A 15,459-nucleotide genomic window follows, 5' to 3' on the forward strand; every position below is an offset into this window, starting at 1 on the left:
CTAATATACTGCATGATCCCACTTATATGAGGTAGCTAAAATAGTTAATAAAATCAAATAATAGAATAGTGGTTGCAGGGGCTGGGGAGAAAGGAGAATGGGCAACAAGCATACAGTTTCAGTGCAGCAAGATAAGTTCCAGAAATCTGGTTTACTTATAGTCAATAATACTGTATTGTACACTTAAAAATTTGTTAAGTTGTATATATATTATCACAATAAAATAATAATTTAAAAAATTCTACAAAGACTTTATTTTTTTAGTGATGAATTTCTAATGATCTTATCACTAGATTCAAAATTAAAGTGGGCTTATGGATATTGCTTTGTTAATTCAGTGGTGACTGGGACTTTCAAAGATGTTTTATCTATGTTTCCTGTTAGCAAATCTAGGATGGACTGTGATTTTAAGCTCCTTGTTAATTCTGTCAGTAATTAGTGGTCAAAATGGAAAATATTCATGAGTGGCCAGTACATGGAAAATAGAAAACCCGTGAAAAGCCTGAAAGAGAAAACAAATGAAAAGCAGAGTTCTGTGAGAGTTCTACACTAGGGGTACCTTATCTGATTTTCCTCATCATTCACCAAGAAGAACCAGCGAAACTTCACAACCAAGGGGCTGCAGTTGGTGATGGTAACGTAGCGAATGAGCTCGGTATCGTTCAGGATGCAGCCAAAATCCAGCTCCATCGTCTCAAAGCTGAGGTTGGGGTAATGTACTTCTCCGCGCAGGTCCAGGCTGTCTATCTGAGGGTGTTCCACATACTTAATTGCTAGAATTTCTTCTGCCACCCAGTTGTTCAGATCGTTTCTGTAGGAGGGGTCAAACTTGATCAGCAGGTTTTTTTCTTCATCAATTTCCAGTTTAATAGGCTACAAACAAGATAATGGGGAAATTACTAACTTTTGTACTATGCATTTCCACCCTGGTACATGAAACAGGCAGCCAGGTATTTACACATACACATTACATGTATTTATGCACACACACAGATACACACGTATTTATGCACACACATACACACATATTAGTATGAAAACCATACATATACACATTCATATGTAAACAGCTACTGCATCTAAGTATAGATACTTACGTATATGGATATACATTTTATTAGTTGAAAATGAAAGCAACGAAAATCTGGAATTATTTAAAGGAAGAGATTTTGATGAGTGTTATGTGGGGTTATAAGAATTGAGGACTTGTAAACGAAAAGTCTACAATGAATAACTATTATAAAATATTCGTAACTAAAAATAAATCTGTTGTGAAATGCCCTTAGGCAAGTGGGAAAAATTCTTTGCTTAAGAAATTTTAAAAGAGTTTTCTAAAGCACTGGGCGGTGGGGGTGGGGGGGCTCTGTAGAGAGTGACCCAGAAAGGGACAGATTAGGTAATTTAATTTCTTTTCCAATGTCAGCAATCCTAACTTTTAAGCACAGTGTCATCCACTTTCTGCTGTTTTCTATTCAACTTAAAATGACAGTCCAGAGCTGTACAGCATTTGTTCAGTACATTTTATTTGTTCTTTTCTGTCTTTGATTCCAATCCCTATGTGTTCCTTGATGCCAGTGTCTGCAGTAACACCTTCCCGTAGAAAGGCTGGCTATGAGTTGGCTTTTTTAGGCATTGCTCAATTCCCACATTTAATGGGCATGAAAGCCACCTCATGGTTTTGCAGCAAGTACCCTGAGGCAGTCGGGAAGAATGAACACAGGAATGAATCTGTTTTCCGTGCGCCTCATCTTTCCACTGGGCTTAAAGGATTCTGGTATTTAACTATACATTTAATGACGTGATTAGATGGTTTTGGATGATAAAGCCACTCACTTCATTCAACAATCAGAGAGAGAGGAATGACTCTTCAGCATTGCCCTAATCCCAGCTGAAAGCCAGGCCAGCCACCTGGCCTTTGATCTTACCACTGGCACAAGGGGCTGGGCATAAGTTAGGACCCACCCCTGTAATCATGGCATCTGCAGCACTCGGTATCGCCACGCTTCATGTTTACATGTTTTGAAGATTGACTTAATTTTTTTTTCAGGGAAATGACATTATTTCTTTATAGAAGTGATACAAAAATTTACATTATATATAAAAGTACAAAGAAGAAATGAGAAATTTATCCCATATTTCACAATACATTATTTCTCAGAGTTATCATTTGGTAGACGTTAGTCCAGATGTGAGAGAGGAATAATAGGATTTTACAAAAATGGAATTAGACTACATTATTTTCTAAAAAACATCATGTTTGAATTTTTTCTCAAAAAAAAACTTGAAGAAATGTTCCATATACAAGGGATATTAATTCCTAAGATTAAAGGCTCTGGAGCTAGAGTAGTTAGGTCCAAAGCCTGGTTCTGCCACTTACTAGCTGTGAAACCTTGGGCAAAATACCGGGCCTCAGTTTCTCCATCTGTAAAACAAGGGTAACAATAGTACCTGCCTCTTCTTATGAGGATATAATTAGTTAATGTATATGTGAGGTGTTTCAGGGCAGTGCCCTGCACATAGTGCAAGGTATTTAAATGGTAGCTATTACTATTACCCCTTCACAATAAAGGAAAGAGATGGCTAAATGTTAAGCAGTTTCAACTTTAGACAACCTCTTATTGACACCTGGCTGTAAAAGGGAATGAAATCGGCCGGGCATGGTGGCTCACACCTGTAATCCCAGCACTTTGGGAGGCCGAGGTGGGTGGATCATGAGGTCAGGAGTTCAAGACCAGCCTGGCCAAGATGGGGAAACCCCATCTCTACTAAAAATACAAAGATTAGCCAGACGTGGTGGCAGGCACCTGTAACCCTACTTACTCAGGAGGCTGAGGCAGAGAATTGCTTGAACCTGGGAGGTGGAGGTTGCAGTGAGCTGAGATTGCGCCACTGCACTCCAGCCTGGGTGAGAGAGCGAGACTCTGTCTCAAAAAGTAAAAGGAATGAAATCAGTACACCCATGCTTCCCTCACCTCCCAGTTTTAATTGGCCATAGTGAATTTTAAAAGCTGAGGTTTAAAACATTCTGCTCTGAAATTCTGTCAAAGTTGTGTAGTCTCAGTTCCACAGTTAACTGGATTGAGTCCTCCTATCCGTCTTTTCCTCAGTTTTTTTCATTCCTGAGTACCTTATTTTGATTCTTTTAGATGACCGCATGTCATTGGCAAATTAGTTTTCCAACAGGGGTGCATGAGTGTGGAATTCAAAGATGCAAGGGAATGCTGAATACAGCACTCATGCACCCGTTGGAAAAACTAATTTGCCGAAGACACGCAATCATCTAGAAGAATCAAATAAAATGCTCAGGTATGAAAACATTTCCTTGCATCTTGAGCATCCCTGTCTGTTATCTTTACACTCAAAGTGTCTGTTGCCTTTACACTTAAATAGTATCAAAGGATACTTTAGCTAGTTATAAACTTCTTGAGTCAACTTTCCTTCCCTCAAAACTCTGTAGTCACTGTTCTGTTGCCATGTGGCATTAAAGTGTAAGGCTGAGGTTAGTCCAAAATCTTCCCTTGATTGGTCTCTTATGCTTAGATGCCATAGAATTCCTTGGTTGTCAATAAGTCCTGTAACTTCACTAAAATATGTCTCACTCTTGAATATTCCATATCATTTTGTCCTAGGACAAGGTGAGGCCTTGTTTCTAAAAATATTTATATCATTTTGTCCCTGGACAAGGTGAAGCCTTATTTCTAAAAATCTTTACAAAATATTTCATTGATATTTTGGATAGACAGAACAATGAAAAGCAAGTTGATTTTGTGCCCATCTCCCCATATCTTACGTAAGCCAATAGTTTCCCTCCCCTGAGGAAACCAAGGTTAAAAGTATCTCATTTACCCTTGCAGAGATATTCTATGAACATAATATCACATTTATATATATTCTTTTATTTTTTTGCACATGATAGCATATCACGTACACTGTTCTATAGCTCGGTTTTCTCACTGGAAGATCACTCAGTATCAGTGCATATGAAGCTGCTTCGTTCTTTTTAATAGCAGCATTTCATTCCATCATATTATTCTGCCACCGTTTATTTAACCAATGTGCTACTGATGGATATTAGTTCCCAATCTTTTGCTCTTATAATCAACATTGCAGTTTTATCCTTGTATATAAGTCATATTGTATATTGTGTTTATGTCTGCAGAAGAAATTCCCAGGAATGAAATTTCCAGGTCAAATGGTATGAGCATTTAAATTCTTGATAGCTACTACCATATTGCCTTCCAATGTACGACATACACTGTCCGGTGCGGCAAGAGACTGTTTCCACACGCCCTTCCAAAACACAGCACTAGCCAATTTTTGCTCTTTGCCGGTCTGATAGGTTAAAAAATGTATTTCATGGTCATTTTAGTTTGTATTTTCATTCATGTGAATAAAGTTGAGCATATTTTCACATTTAAAAGCTATTTTATTTTCCCTTTTGTCAACCCCTGCTCTTTTCTTTTGCCTGTTTTCTGTTTGGTTGTTAGTATTTTCTTGTTGGTTTGAAGAAGCTCTTTTAAATTATGTGTGTGGTTTTATTAAAATTATACGTGCAAATGATATAAAGTGAAACTGTACTGTAAGAGTTATTATAAAAAACAGTAGTTCCTGACCCACTGTGTCATTCCACCAACTCAGAGGCCACCGTTTCTCAATTCTCGTAGTAGGGTTTGTCTTGGAAATAATTTCCTTAGGCAGAGAGGTGGCCATCAAGCTGTGGACACACCCAGATATCCGAATGTGGAGTGAGGAGGGCTTATTCTGGGGTGTCAATACTGGCAACATTAGAAGCGCTAGATTTCCCCAGACATTTTAACCAATTTCTTTGGAGAAGAGCACTATTTTTTTCTTTCTTAAGATAAAAGCCAGCTGTCCACGCTTCCTGAATGGGGCCTGGTGCACACAGAATCCCTATAATTGTTGCCCTCTTCTCATAATTATTGCCTGTGATCCCGGAGCTACTCCACACCACTGGGCAAAACAACTCCTTCATCTTTTATGACTTCATTTGAACATTTTCTGAGATGCAGATTTTTTGTGTCTTCTTTTCAACCCACTCCCAACCTCATTCTATCTTCCAGAAGTTGGCTTCAATCTCTCATTATTTGGGGATGCCCATCCTCCTCCCCCTTTATATTACTGCTCTGGCTTCCTTCTCTTTTGAAAATTTCTACGTTTATCCTAGTAAGATCTCAGAAGGGGCTGGGCACAGTGGCTCACGCCTGTAATCCCTGCACTTTGGGAGGCCGAGGTGGGAGGATTACTTGAGCCCAGGAGTTCAACAAGACCAGCCTGGGCAACATAACAAGACTTCCTCTCGACAAATTAAAAAAGTAGCCGGGCACAGTGGTGGACACCTATGGTCTCAGCTACTCAGGAGGCTGAGGTGGGAGGATCGCTTGAGCTAGGAAGTTGAAGCTGCAGCGAGCTGACATTGTGCCACTGTACTCCAGCCTAGGCAACAGAGTGAGACACCATCTCAAAAAAAAAAAAAAGATCTCAGGAGGGATACGAGTGGGTCTTGTCTACCACCCAGAATGAGAAAGGTGCGCATGTCTGAATCTTCCTTTTCCCACCCATTTGTTCTCCTGTGCTCTGTGAGTTCACTCTGCATCTCCTCTTTCAATACCTGCATCTTCTACTTGGGCTCTTTCTAAGGACAGGCCATGTTATCTGTAATTTGTGTGAGACTGTAGGGAACACATATTTGTGCTTCTGGTCTTCTTCCTTGGGTGCATCTCCTTGCAGTTTGTTTTCATCTGCCTCTTGCTTATAATCATTTCCTCTTTTTCTTTCTCCATTCAAAGATCTTGACTGGTTTCGTCTCACCTCCTGCTTGAATGAGACCTATTCATTCAAAACATCTGTGGTGGAGGGGCGGGGCACAGCCCACAGCCTCCAGTTGGGTACTGTTGGGACACCCTGTCACCAAGTACGCTGTCCCTGCTCTCCCCAAAGATCCATCTCCCTGATTGTGGCTCACAGTAAATCTCCTTAAGTAACAGGCTCCCTCTTCTGAGATCTCATGATTGCTGCCTGCCCCCGCCCCTTCATACCCCATCTTCATTAGCTGTTTACCTAGAGAGAGAGGATGAGCAAAATGGCATGTGGGGACTGGTTTCTCCTTCAATCCTCCTCTCCTACAGTGTCACTGGCCCACGGACCTGACTTTCCCATTGGTGTCCTCACACCCGGCAAAGGATCACAGGGACAATCTTGAAGGGTTGTTTAGAGAACACTGAATCCATTGCAGACTGGTGGCCGGGGTGAGCCCTCAGCCTCCTCCCTCAGCCCTACTCAGACTTCTCAGTATCCGGAGGTGGGCTCACTGGTCTGGGGACTGGACTTGGCTATTTTCTCATTTCCTTCAGCATGGAGATTTGGTTGGACTCGAGGGAGGAGAATGAAAAGATCTTTACTATCATCAGTAGGAAGTTACTGCTTTCTGTGGATTGGCTTCATTGGAATGGGCAGGAGAGAAGGATGATTATAATGAGCTGAAGCTCTCACCATGAATGGCAGTGTTTCTACAGATTGATATTGGAATGGATTTACCACTCATTTTAAATTTTCTGTAGTCCTCCCTGTTTGCTTCCTGGATCCTTTCCATCTTTCTGAGCTGAAGTTGGGTGGCGTATCGTTACTCTTCTCTTCCTTTATCACACCCCGCCCCACCCCCAACAGCTTGCCAGAACAGCCCCCTATTAAGGTACCTCAGGAGTTGCCGGCAGCAGGGATTTATCAGTCTCACATATAAAGAAGGGTCCAGATGTTGATAGCAACAAATTCACGGGCAGGGTGGAAATGTTTTTTATGGCCAAGGGCTGGTAATCAGGTTTCAGGATACTGTTAGGTTTCTGCAAAAACAGAAAAAGATGAAACAAATCAACTTATGGTAAATACAGTAAGCTTTTAGCAACAAGTCTCAGGTTAATTGTTTAGAACAAATTTATTGATCTTTCTCTCTTTTTCTTTCTCTGTGTGTATATATATATATGCATATATATGTAGATGTATACATACATTTTTCTCCCTTGTAGAACTTTAGATTAATCATGTGGAGGCCGCGCACAGTGGCTTATGCCTGTAATCCCAGTACTTTGGGAGGCCAAGGCCGGTGGATTACTTGAGGTCAGGAGTTCGAGACCAGCCTGGCCAACGTGGTGAAACCCTGTCTCTACTAAAAATACAAAAATGAGCCAGTCATCGTGGTGGGCATCTGTAATCCCAGCTACTCGGAGGCTGAGGCACGAGGATCACTTCAACCCAGGAGGTGGAGGTTGCACTGAGCCGAGATCACACCACTGCACTCCAGCCTGGGCAATAGAGTGGGACTCAGTCTCAAGGAAAAAAAAAAGATAAATCATGTGGAATGATGTACGGTGAACTACTGAAAAGTGGACCTACATAACCCAGACAACACAGATTAGATTTTTTTACCTCCTTGGTGCCTAATTGAGAAAAGCTACAGAAGCCAGGCTTCTGGATAGAACTATTATTATAGGGGCTTCCACTGTGTCATAAGACAAAGTCTAAAAAGTTAGTTATATCTTATGCATAAATATAGCTATCATTATAATTAATAAAACATGTTTCCCTTGTATAATATTTTTCCAGGCTTAAAACACCCAATTTGCAAATATCTTGTTATATTGACAAAAGCTCAGACCTATTTCCTATAAACTTTTCCTGATAATACCAGGATAGTTGATTTAGAAGCATCTTTTTACTCTGTTAGATATGCTAGATTAAATTTTCTTTTTTTTTTTTTTTGAGACAGAGTCTTGCTCTGTTGCCCAGGCTGGAGTGCAGTGGTATGATCTCGGCTCACTGCAACCTCTGCCTCCTGAGTTCAAGTGATTCTCTTGCCTCAGCCTCCCGAGTAGCTGGGATTATAGACACGTGCCACCATGCCCAGCTAATTTTTGTATTTTTTTGTAGAGATGGTGTTTCACTATGTTGGCCAGGATGGTCTCGATCTCTTGACCTCATGATCCAGCCGCCTCAGCCTCCCAAAGTGCAGGTGTGAGCCACCATGCCCAGCCCAGATTTAATTTTTCAACTCAAGAAGGCATCGAAAATGCATCTCGAGTTGAGAGTTTCTGGCTAGACTGGACTTTTCTCATGCTGATGTTGGGGCCCACATTATTTCTTGTATTTCCTAGAAAGGGGGTTCTTTAGTATCATCAGGGGGTGACCAGGAGCCTCAATCTCTGGCCTCCAAAAAGAACCTCCCTCCAATCATCCCCTGGGTCTTCTGACAACTCTAGCCTGTCCTTCCTAGGCCTTCTTGTTTTCATTTGCTTTTTCTCTTTGTGCCAATGTCAGTTAAACCCTTCTAATTTTCTACTTTGATATGACTCTGTCTTCCAGTTCTATGCCTAGCACAGTCTCTTCCTTCCACTGTGGTTCCTGGGTGAGCTCGGGTGACCAGTGTCCCTTGGCTCGAGCCTCATGCCTTGGTTGTACTCCATGAGTCTCCCTGTGCACTGCCAGGTGACTTTACGGGTTAGGTCTGGCATTTACCAGGAGACACCAGCCTTTGTTTCCCTCCCTCTAATATGGGGTAGCACGGAACTGGACTCACCTTGCCTCTGTGGTTTGTATACTACAGTTTAGGGAGGGATGAAGCAGTACTCTGAGCCCTACAAAGGCTGCATGGAGAACCGTCCGCCCTGCGACCTTCCCTGAAGGCTGCTGTGTCACCGCAGATGGCTTTGAAGTGCAGAAGCCACACTTGGTTGGTTTTGGCAAGAGGCCATTTAGAGGCTACTGATGAGAAGGAGTCAAGCACAGAGAGGCCATTCTATTTTAAAATGACCCCTTCTCTTTGAGTTGTTCGTCTCCCCAAATATCAGCAGACATAATGTGCTGCTGGAACTTCATGAAGAAAAGTGGCTGCTAGTTTCAGTTGACCTTTTTGATCCCACAGAGATGTGGTTTCATCTCCGTGGCTTATGAATGGTACGATAGTTATAAAGTAGACCAAATCTGAGGAAACAGCTATAGAAAAATTCTTCCCATAGACAGGGTTGGTATAATTATATTCTAATGTACCAAATCAGATGCACTGCCTTGAGCTGAAAACAGGGAGACAGAACAGATAATTGGATGTTATACAATTAAATCTGAATACTGAGACCTAACAAGTCTCTTGCACATGCTGGGTAATGAAGTTGCATTTCTTCATTGTCCCTGATGTGGATTAAATGTGAGCAGGAAATGAAAATGAAAAATACAGTAAGTAGTAGGACAGATTTCAAACTTCTCATCTTTGTGGGGAAAGAGAGAAGGGTGGAAAAAAGTAAGCAGGGAACTGTAGCTCAATTCACTTTTTAATTCAATAAGAAGTTACCACCATATTCAAAATATGTGCATATTTTAATCTAGTAATAAATTCAAACAACAGACATTTAAATAAAAACATGCCCACCCCGCCCCGCAAAAGGCATAAGTATATAAAGAGAAGAAAAGAGCGCTACCCACACATTTTATGAGTGTTTATGGGCTTAGAGAAATCTAAAAAGAAACTAGGCTGCATATTTAACATACATTACAACATCTTGCCCAGAATAGCAATTCAATAAATATTCACTGAGTTTTCTCCCAATAACAGCATTCAGGGAAAATATAAAGCCACCAACTTCAGTGCAGCTGTTGCCAATAAACATCTTTCCTGATTACTTAAAAATGAAGAATTTAAAATGCAGCAATAAAGCTTAATAACTGTAGCAGGAATTCTTGTCGTATTTTCCTTTTACATGTCTCATGGAGCTTGTTGGCTTCATGTTTAGCTTGGGTTTTAGTGACAGGAAGCTAAACTAACAACGTCCACCTTCCCCACTCATTTGTTAAGCCATTTTATTTTATTTTACTTTACTTTATTTTACTTTACTTTACTTTTATTTTATTTTATTATATGGGTATACATGTGCCATGGTGGTTTGCTGCATCTATCAACCTGTCATCTAGGTTTTAAGCCCCACATACATTAGGTATTTGTCCCAATGCTCTCCCTCCCCTTGCCCCCGACCCCACGACAGGCTCCAGTGTGTGATGTTCCCCTCCCCATGTCCACGTATTCTCACTGTTCAACTCTCACTTGTGAGTGAGAACACGCAGTGTTTGGTTTTCTGTTCCAGTCTAAGTTTCCTGAGAATGATAAGCCATGGTCTCTGCTGTGTCTTTTCTGCCTTATATATTGTAGGTGACTGATGCACCTGCTCAAAAGTTACTTGTTGATTTGAATTGAACTTTTACCTCACACCTCTCCTACTGGATCACAGGCTCCTTTTTTCATCTCCTAGCAGAACACCTTTTCCATGGTGATAATCAATAGATACTAATTTGTTTTAATGAACAAAATATGATGGAATCCACTACCAAAATAAATGGTCTTGAACATTCTTCTGCAAACCTCCAGGTAATGAAAGGAAGCCCAGTTGATTCCTCATGACTGGGTAGGCACTGCCACACCCAGAGCTTTTGTGTGACAACAAAGATCACACTGTGGGGCCGTGACTTAATGCTTGGTCTTCTCAGCAGGCTGTGACATTTATCAGGGAGGACTATTCTCACTGTTGTATCTCTAGCCCCCAACACTGTGCCTGGCACATGAGAGGCCTTAATAAACATTCCACTCAGCGGCCAGCATGATGGTTTCAGTGAATCAATCTGACCATGTCACTCCCTTCCTGGAAGCCCTCCAATGGCTATCCGGAACAAAACCCAAAGTTCAGATGATGCCTCCCAGGCAGGCTGCACATCGCCAGATGGACTTTTGCCATCCTTGGCACATTCTCTGTCCAAGGTGGCCTTTCCTAACTTGAGCCCTTTGCGTGAGCTATTCCCTCTGCCTGCAATTTTCTCCCCATCCCTTGTCACCAGACTAGCTTCTATTTTTACTTTGAGTCTCAACTTGAGGCACTTGCTCAAGAAATCCATCCATGACCACATGGACGAACAAGATCATGTCTCCCAGTACATGCCCTCCCAGCACCTTGCACCTCTTCCTCATAGCAATGTTTATAATGGTGACTTCAACAATTACATTTTAATAATTTGTTTAAAGTCAACCAGCTTAGCTTTGGTTATGTCTGTCTGGTTCACTAGATTTCCAGTACCAGCTCAACCCCCAACTCAGAACAGACATTCCTTACATGTCTTGAATGGTAATTAATTCTGGATGGAAGGATGTCTAGGGGCAGGTCAAGCCTATTGTGATATCTCCTCCACCCCACCTCCTCACTATCCTGACCCCCTGCCCTGAGCAGCAGCCACTACCTTCTCTCCCTTGTCCCCTGACTCTGGCATATACTGTCTGCCCTTATGTAGAGCCATTTAAGTTAAAGAATGTGAATCTAATACTTTAAGTTGATTATTCTCCAGCTTAACCTGTATCTCAGTTTCCTCGTGTGCATCATGGGAATGATAACAGAATCTGCTGCATACGGTTGCTGTGAGGGACTACTGGGTAAATGTATGTAACGAACATGGCTCCATGTCTAGCACATACTAATCAATCAGTGGTAGATATTCTTACTGATAATTATAATTATCGATAATTCTACTCCAGTCCTTCCTCTGCCTTGAGTTTATTTTACCTGGTTAAAGTAAGATGATTGACTAAACTGCATATTCAGTGCACTGGAATACCACTTCCCTTAGGTCTTAGATATCAGGAATGATGGAAATAGAATTTCCACAGCAACTTACATGTCAAAGGATTGTAGGTTTAGATTCAAAATTTTTAGTTGAATGTGTACTGGCCTCTGAAGCTTAAAAAACACGGGCTGAGCAATGCATGGAAAAGGATGCCTGTTAATTTAGCTTTCGAAATGAAAATGTAAACATGCTGACCCCAGTCGGAGCACCCAGCCCTCGCCAGCACACGCCACTGACCTTCTCCAGTCGGTAGATGAGCTGCTTGGTGGACAGCTGGATGAGAGGCGCAACGAACTCACAGGTGACATTCACAGCCATCAACAAGCTCTTCCCTTTCTGTGTCCCGATGATGGCGTGGCACACCAGCTTCTCTTTAACTATCTGCCAATGAGATAAGCCAGCATTTGGGGAACAACTATAACTTAATACTTACTCAGAATACTTATTTACCCACTGAGAGAAAATGGATTTCCCACTACCTGCCTGGGGACACAAGGCAGAGCACACTTATGAATAGCACGCTTCAGGGGCTGCTCTTTGTCACATGATTATGTTTTTGTTAGTTAAACATGGCTTTGATGGATTCTGTATTTATTTCTGACTGCCCTGAGGCAGTTGACTTACATTCGGTTCTATATACATAGGTATAGTTATATTATGATCTTCTATGCATGAGGAGCTGTGTTGGGTGCCGGGAGTACAAAATACTGATGAATGAGACAGATAAAATCTTTCCTGGGGCTTATAGTTCAATGGTAGTTATATGATTTCTTATTAAACTATTGAAAACTGTAGTTGGAAAATTTTTGCCTTTTATTTTTTTTTTTTTAGATGGAGTTTTGCTCTTGTTGCCCTGGCTGGAGTGCAATCGTGCAATCTCAGCTCACTGCAACCTCTGCCCCCGGTTCAAGTGATTCTACTGCCTCAGCCTCCCAGGTAGCTGGGATTAAAGGCATGTGCCACCATGCCCAGCTAGTTTTGTATTTTTAGTAGACACGGGGTTTCTCCATGCTGGTCAGGCTGGTCTCGAACTCCCAACCTCAGGTGACCCACCCAGCTTGGCCTCCCAAAGTGCTGGGATTACAGGCGTGAGCCACTGTGCCCAGCCAAATTTTGGCCTTTATACTTAAACATTTAAAAACCATGCATTAGGAATTAATATTTCTTTGGACTCAAAAAGCCTAGATTTTTATAAAGCAGAAAGATCAAAAGTGAATTTGTAGCATGAATAGGTTATGTTGAAGAGTGCCCAGGTTAGGGATGTTAATGCATTCCAGTCTCTTCTCATTTATGTAGCATGATTTAGAAGAACATTCAGGGAAGCTTTTAGTAAAGCTTAAGCTGAGTTTAGTCCCCCAGCAGCTCAGAATTAATGCCTTCAAAAATATGGACAACTCTTGATAACCACATTATAAATATGCTCTTCCAACAGCTGTCAGTGTCTTGAGATAACGGCCTGTGTTCTATTCATCTTTGCATCCTCAGTGCTTAGCACAGTATTTGTCACATGGTATACACACAATAAAAGTTGGCTGATCACCTGAATAACAGAGAGAAGGAACACATTACCTTTTTCACAATGAGAGATAACCCCCTTTTTTTTGGAATTGAGGATGCATTTTACCTGAAAATGCTCTATGAAGAAATAATCTAATGAAATAAAGTGGAATCTGTGACCTTAGAGAAGCTAAGCAAGGGACTAGCTTTCCAGCTGTGTCTACTGGGAGACAAAGTTCTTTTTGCTTCCTATTTCATGTGGGGAAAAGTCAGTATTACCTCCAAATTTGGCGAAACAAGCAGGATCTTAAGCAAGCATCATTTCTCATCTATAAGGTCTGCATTTTGTGGGGAGAGAGAGACTCTTAAGTGACTTTGAAAGCCTTTCCTTTAGTTTTTTAACGATTTCCACACTGTGAGAGAATTGGGATAAACAGACACATGATTTGGATCTACTGAAATGTTTTACGTAGAATGTATGGAGATCATGTAAATGAAAGCAGGGAATCAGAGTTGCTGAAGATAAATGTGGTTCTTTTATTAATGCATAAAAAGAAGATGTTTTGAAATGTGAGTTGTAGTCAGTCTGGAAAGAAAGGAACAGGGATGTCCCAATACCTGAATAAGAGAGGCAGCCCAGAGTATCGATATAAACACCCTTTTTGAATGAATATTAAATTAATCCTGCTAAATGTTAATAGGATAATCTGCTTTGGCTAAAAACTGGATGTTTTTCTACCAGAGACTTGCTGGCTTGTCACTGTGGACCCTGGGCATGAGAACCTCCCTTAAGATTGGGTTCACAGTGGCTATACAAACAAATCGACGACTGAGCAGAGCTGTACCCCAAAAGCAACAGATGCTACCATGGTAACTCAGGACTGTACACAATCCTTGAGAAACCATATCCTTCCTCAGATAAATGCCAAGGGACTTTCCTAAGAAATAGATATAGTAGAGATTTAATTAGGAAAAAACAATAGTTTCCAAATGTGCTGTCCCCTTACCCTGGGAGTAGCAGAATAGCCTTCGAGTATCATATCGATTGTCTGGCCTGGGTACAGCTCCATGCTGGCGGGGTGAAGATGAAACACAGGGCTCTGTGGATCCCTGGGCTCCTGAGAGCCACTGGGCTGGGGCCGGATATGAGCATGTCCCTTCTTAACGCGGCCCTTCTTACTCAGCTTGGCCTGGGGTTGGAAGCTGTCATTCATCCAGAACAACTGTTGGACCCGACGTCCCTTGTTGATCAACTTAAAGTGGTAATAATGGGTATCTAGGCTGAAAAAGCAGAGGCAGGTGTTGAGGGGATTCCATTTAGGTATGTTCTGTTCAGCTCTACACCCTTGGGATTTACTCTTCCGGAAGGATTTCAAAAGTGAGCCACAATATAAGACTTTTTTTTAATGTAGGAAGACTAAGTCACGATGCCACTAGGAACTAACAGTGATGGGACAAGGTAGTATCTACTCAGGGGGCCAACAGGTGTGGAATCACAGACCTGGGTTTGGTCCCAGAGTCGGCACCACCATGTCAGGGGCTGTGGAAAATCTCCACTCCCCGTCAATCTTCCCCTGTAGGCCCCACACACTGCAGGACACATTCAGTTCACGTGAAAAGCAATTCTATTTAGAGAAATAGCTCTGGGGAGTGAAAGGAAAGCAAAATACCTACTGGAGGAGAAGCAGGTTTCAAGCTGTGCTGAGAAAATTACTACTGACTGAGTGGAATGTCCCGTAATGATGGGCTCAATTTGAAGGAAGCGTTGAAGAAAAACCATGCATATCCTCTAAGCTTTAACAAAGGCCAGGGGGACTGCAATGGGCCAGACCACCACCGCGATTGGTCACCTATCTCAGACTAATGTGCTTTAAAGATGTTGCAATTTCATGTATTCATTTGTTCATCATGCATTCATATATTCCACAAATATTTACTAAGAACGTTCTGATTGCCTGGCTATTTGCTAAAAAAAACTGGGATTTCTAAGATCTTGGATATGGTTCAAATGTGTTTTTGTTTGTTTGGGATTTTTTTCCCCCCACAGGCTTACTTTAAAATTTATTCTTAGGGAAAACTCATCTCAGGACTGTTTTTTAATTTTAAATTTTATTAGGCTTTGAGATTTCATCCCATCTATTCTTCCTTAGGAAATGACATCATGCCTGGTAAGTTGAACCATCAAATAAATAATCAGAAGGAATATTTGCTAGTTGTCAGGTATAACCATTTCTATCTAAATACATTGTGAATCTGTGTCCACGGGGCACGCTCAAGGGAGTTACTTTACTTGGTAGT

General features: G+C 41.5%; 1 protein-coding gene across 1 annotated transcript in view; it reads right to left on the reverse strand.

Annotated features, from left to right (window-relative positions):
* Positions 1–15,459, reverse strand: part of HYDIN (HYDIN axonemal central pair apparatus protein) — a 442,332-nt gene that overhangs the window by 205,862 nt on the left and 221,011 nt on the right. Inside the window, exons 20-23 of the mRNA XM_017868754.1 lie at positions 14,169–14,442; positions 11,902–12,045; positions 6,714–6,857; positions 560–873 (exon numbers count right to left, since the gene is read on the reverse strand). Coding sequence (XP_017724243.1) covers positions 560–873; positions 6,714–6,857; positions 11,902–12,045; positions 14,169–14,442 — 876 coding nt within the window. The remainder of the gene's footprint in view (positions 1–559; positions 874–6,713; positions 6,858–11,901; positions 12,046–14,168; positions 14,443–15,459) is intronic.

The sequence above is a fragment of the Rhinopithecus bieti genome, unplaced genomic scaffold (genome assembly GCF_001698545.2).
Source record: "Rhinopithecus bieti isolate Rb0 unplaced genomic scaffold, ASM169854v2 scaffold_2574, whole genome shotgun sequence".
NCBI lineage: Eukaryota > Metazoa > Chordata > Mammalia > Primates > Cercopithecidae > Rhinopithecus > Rhinopithecus bieti.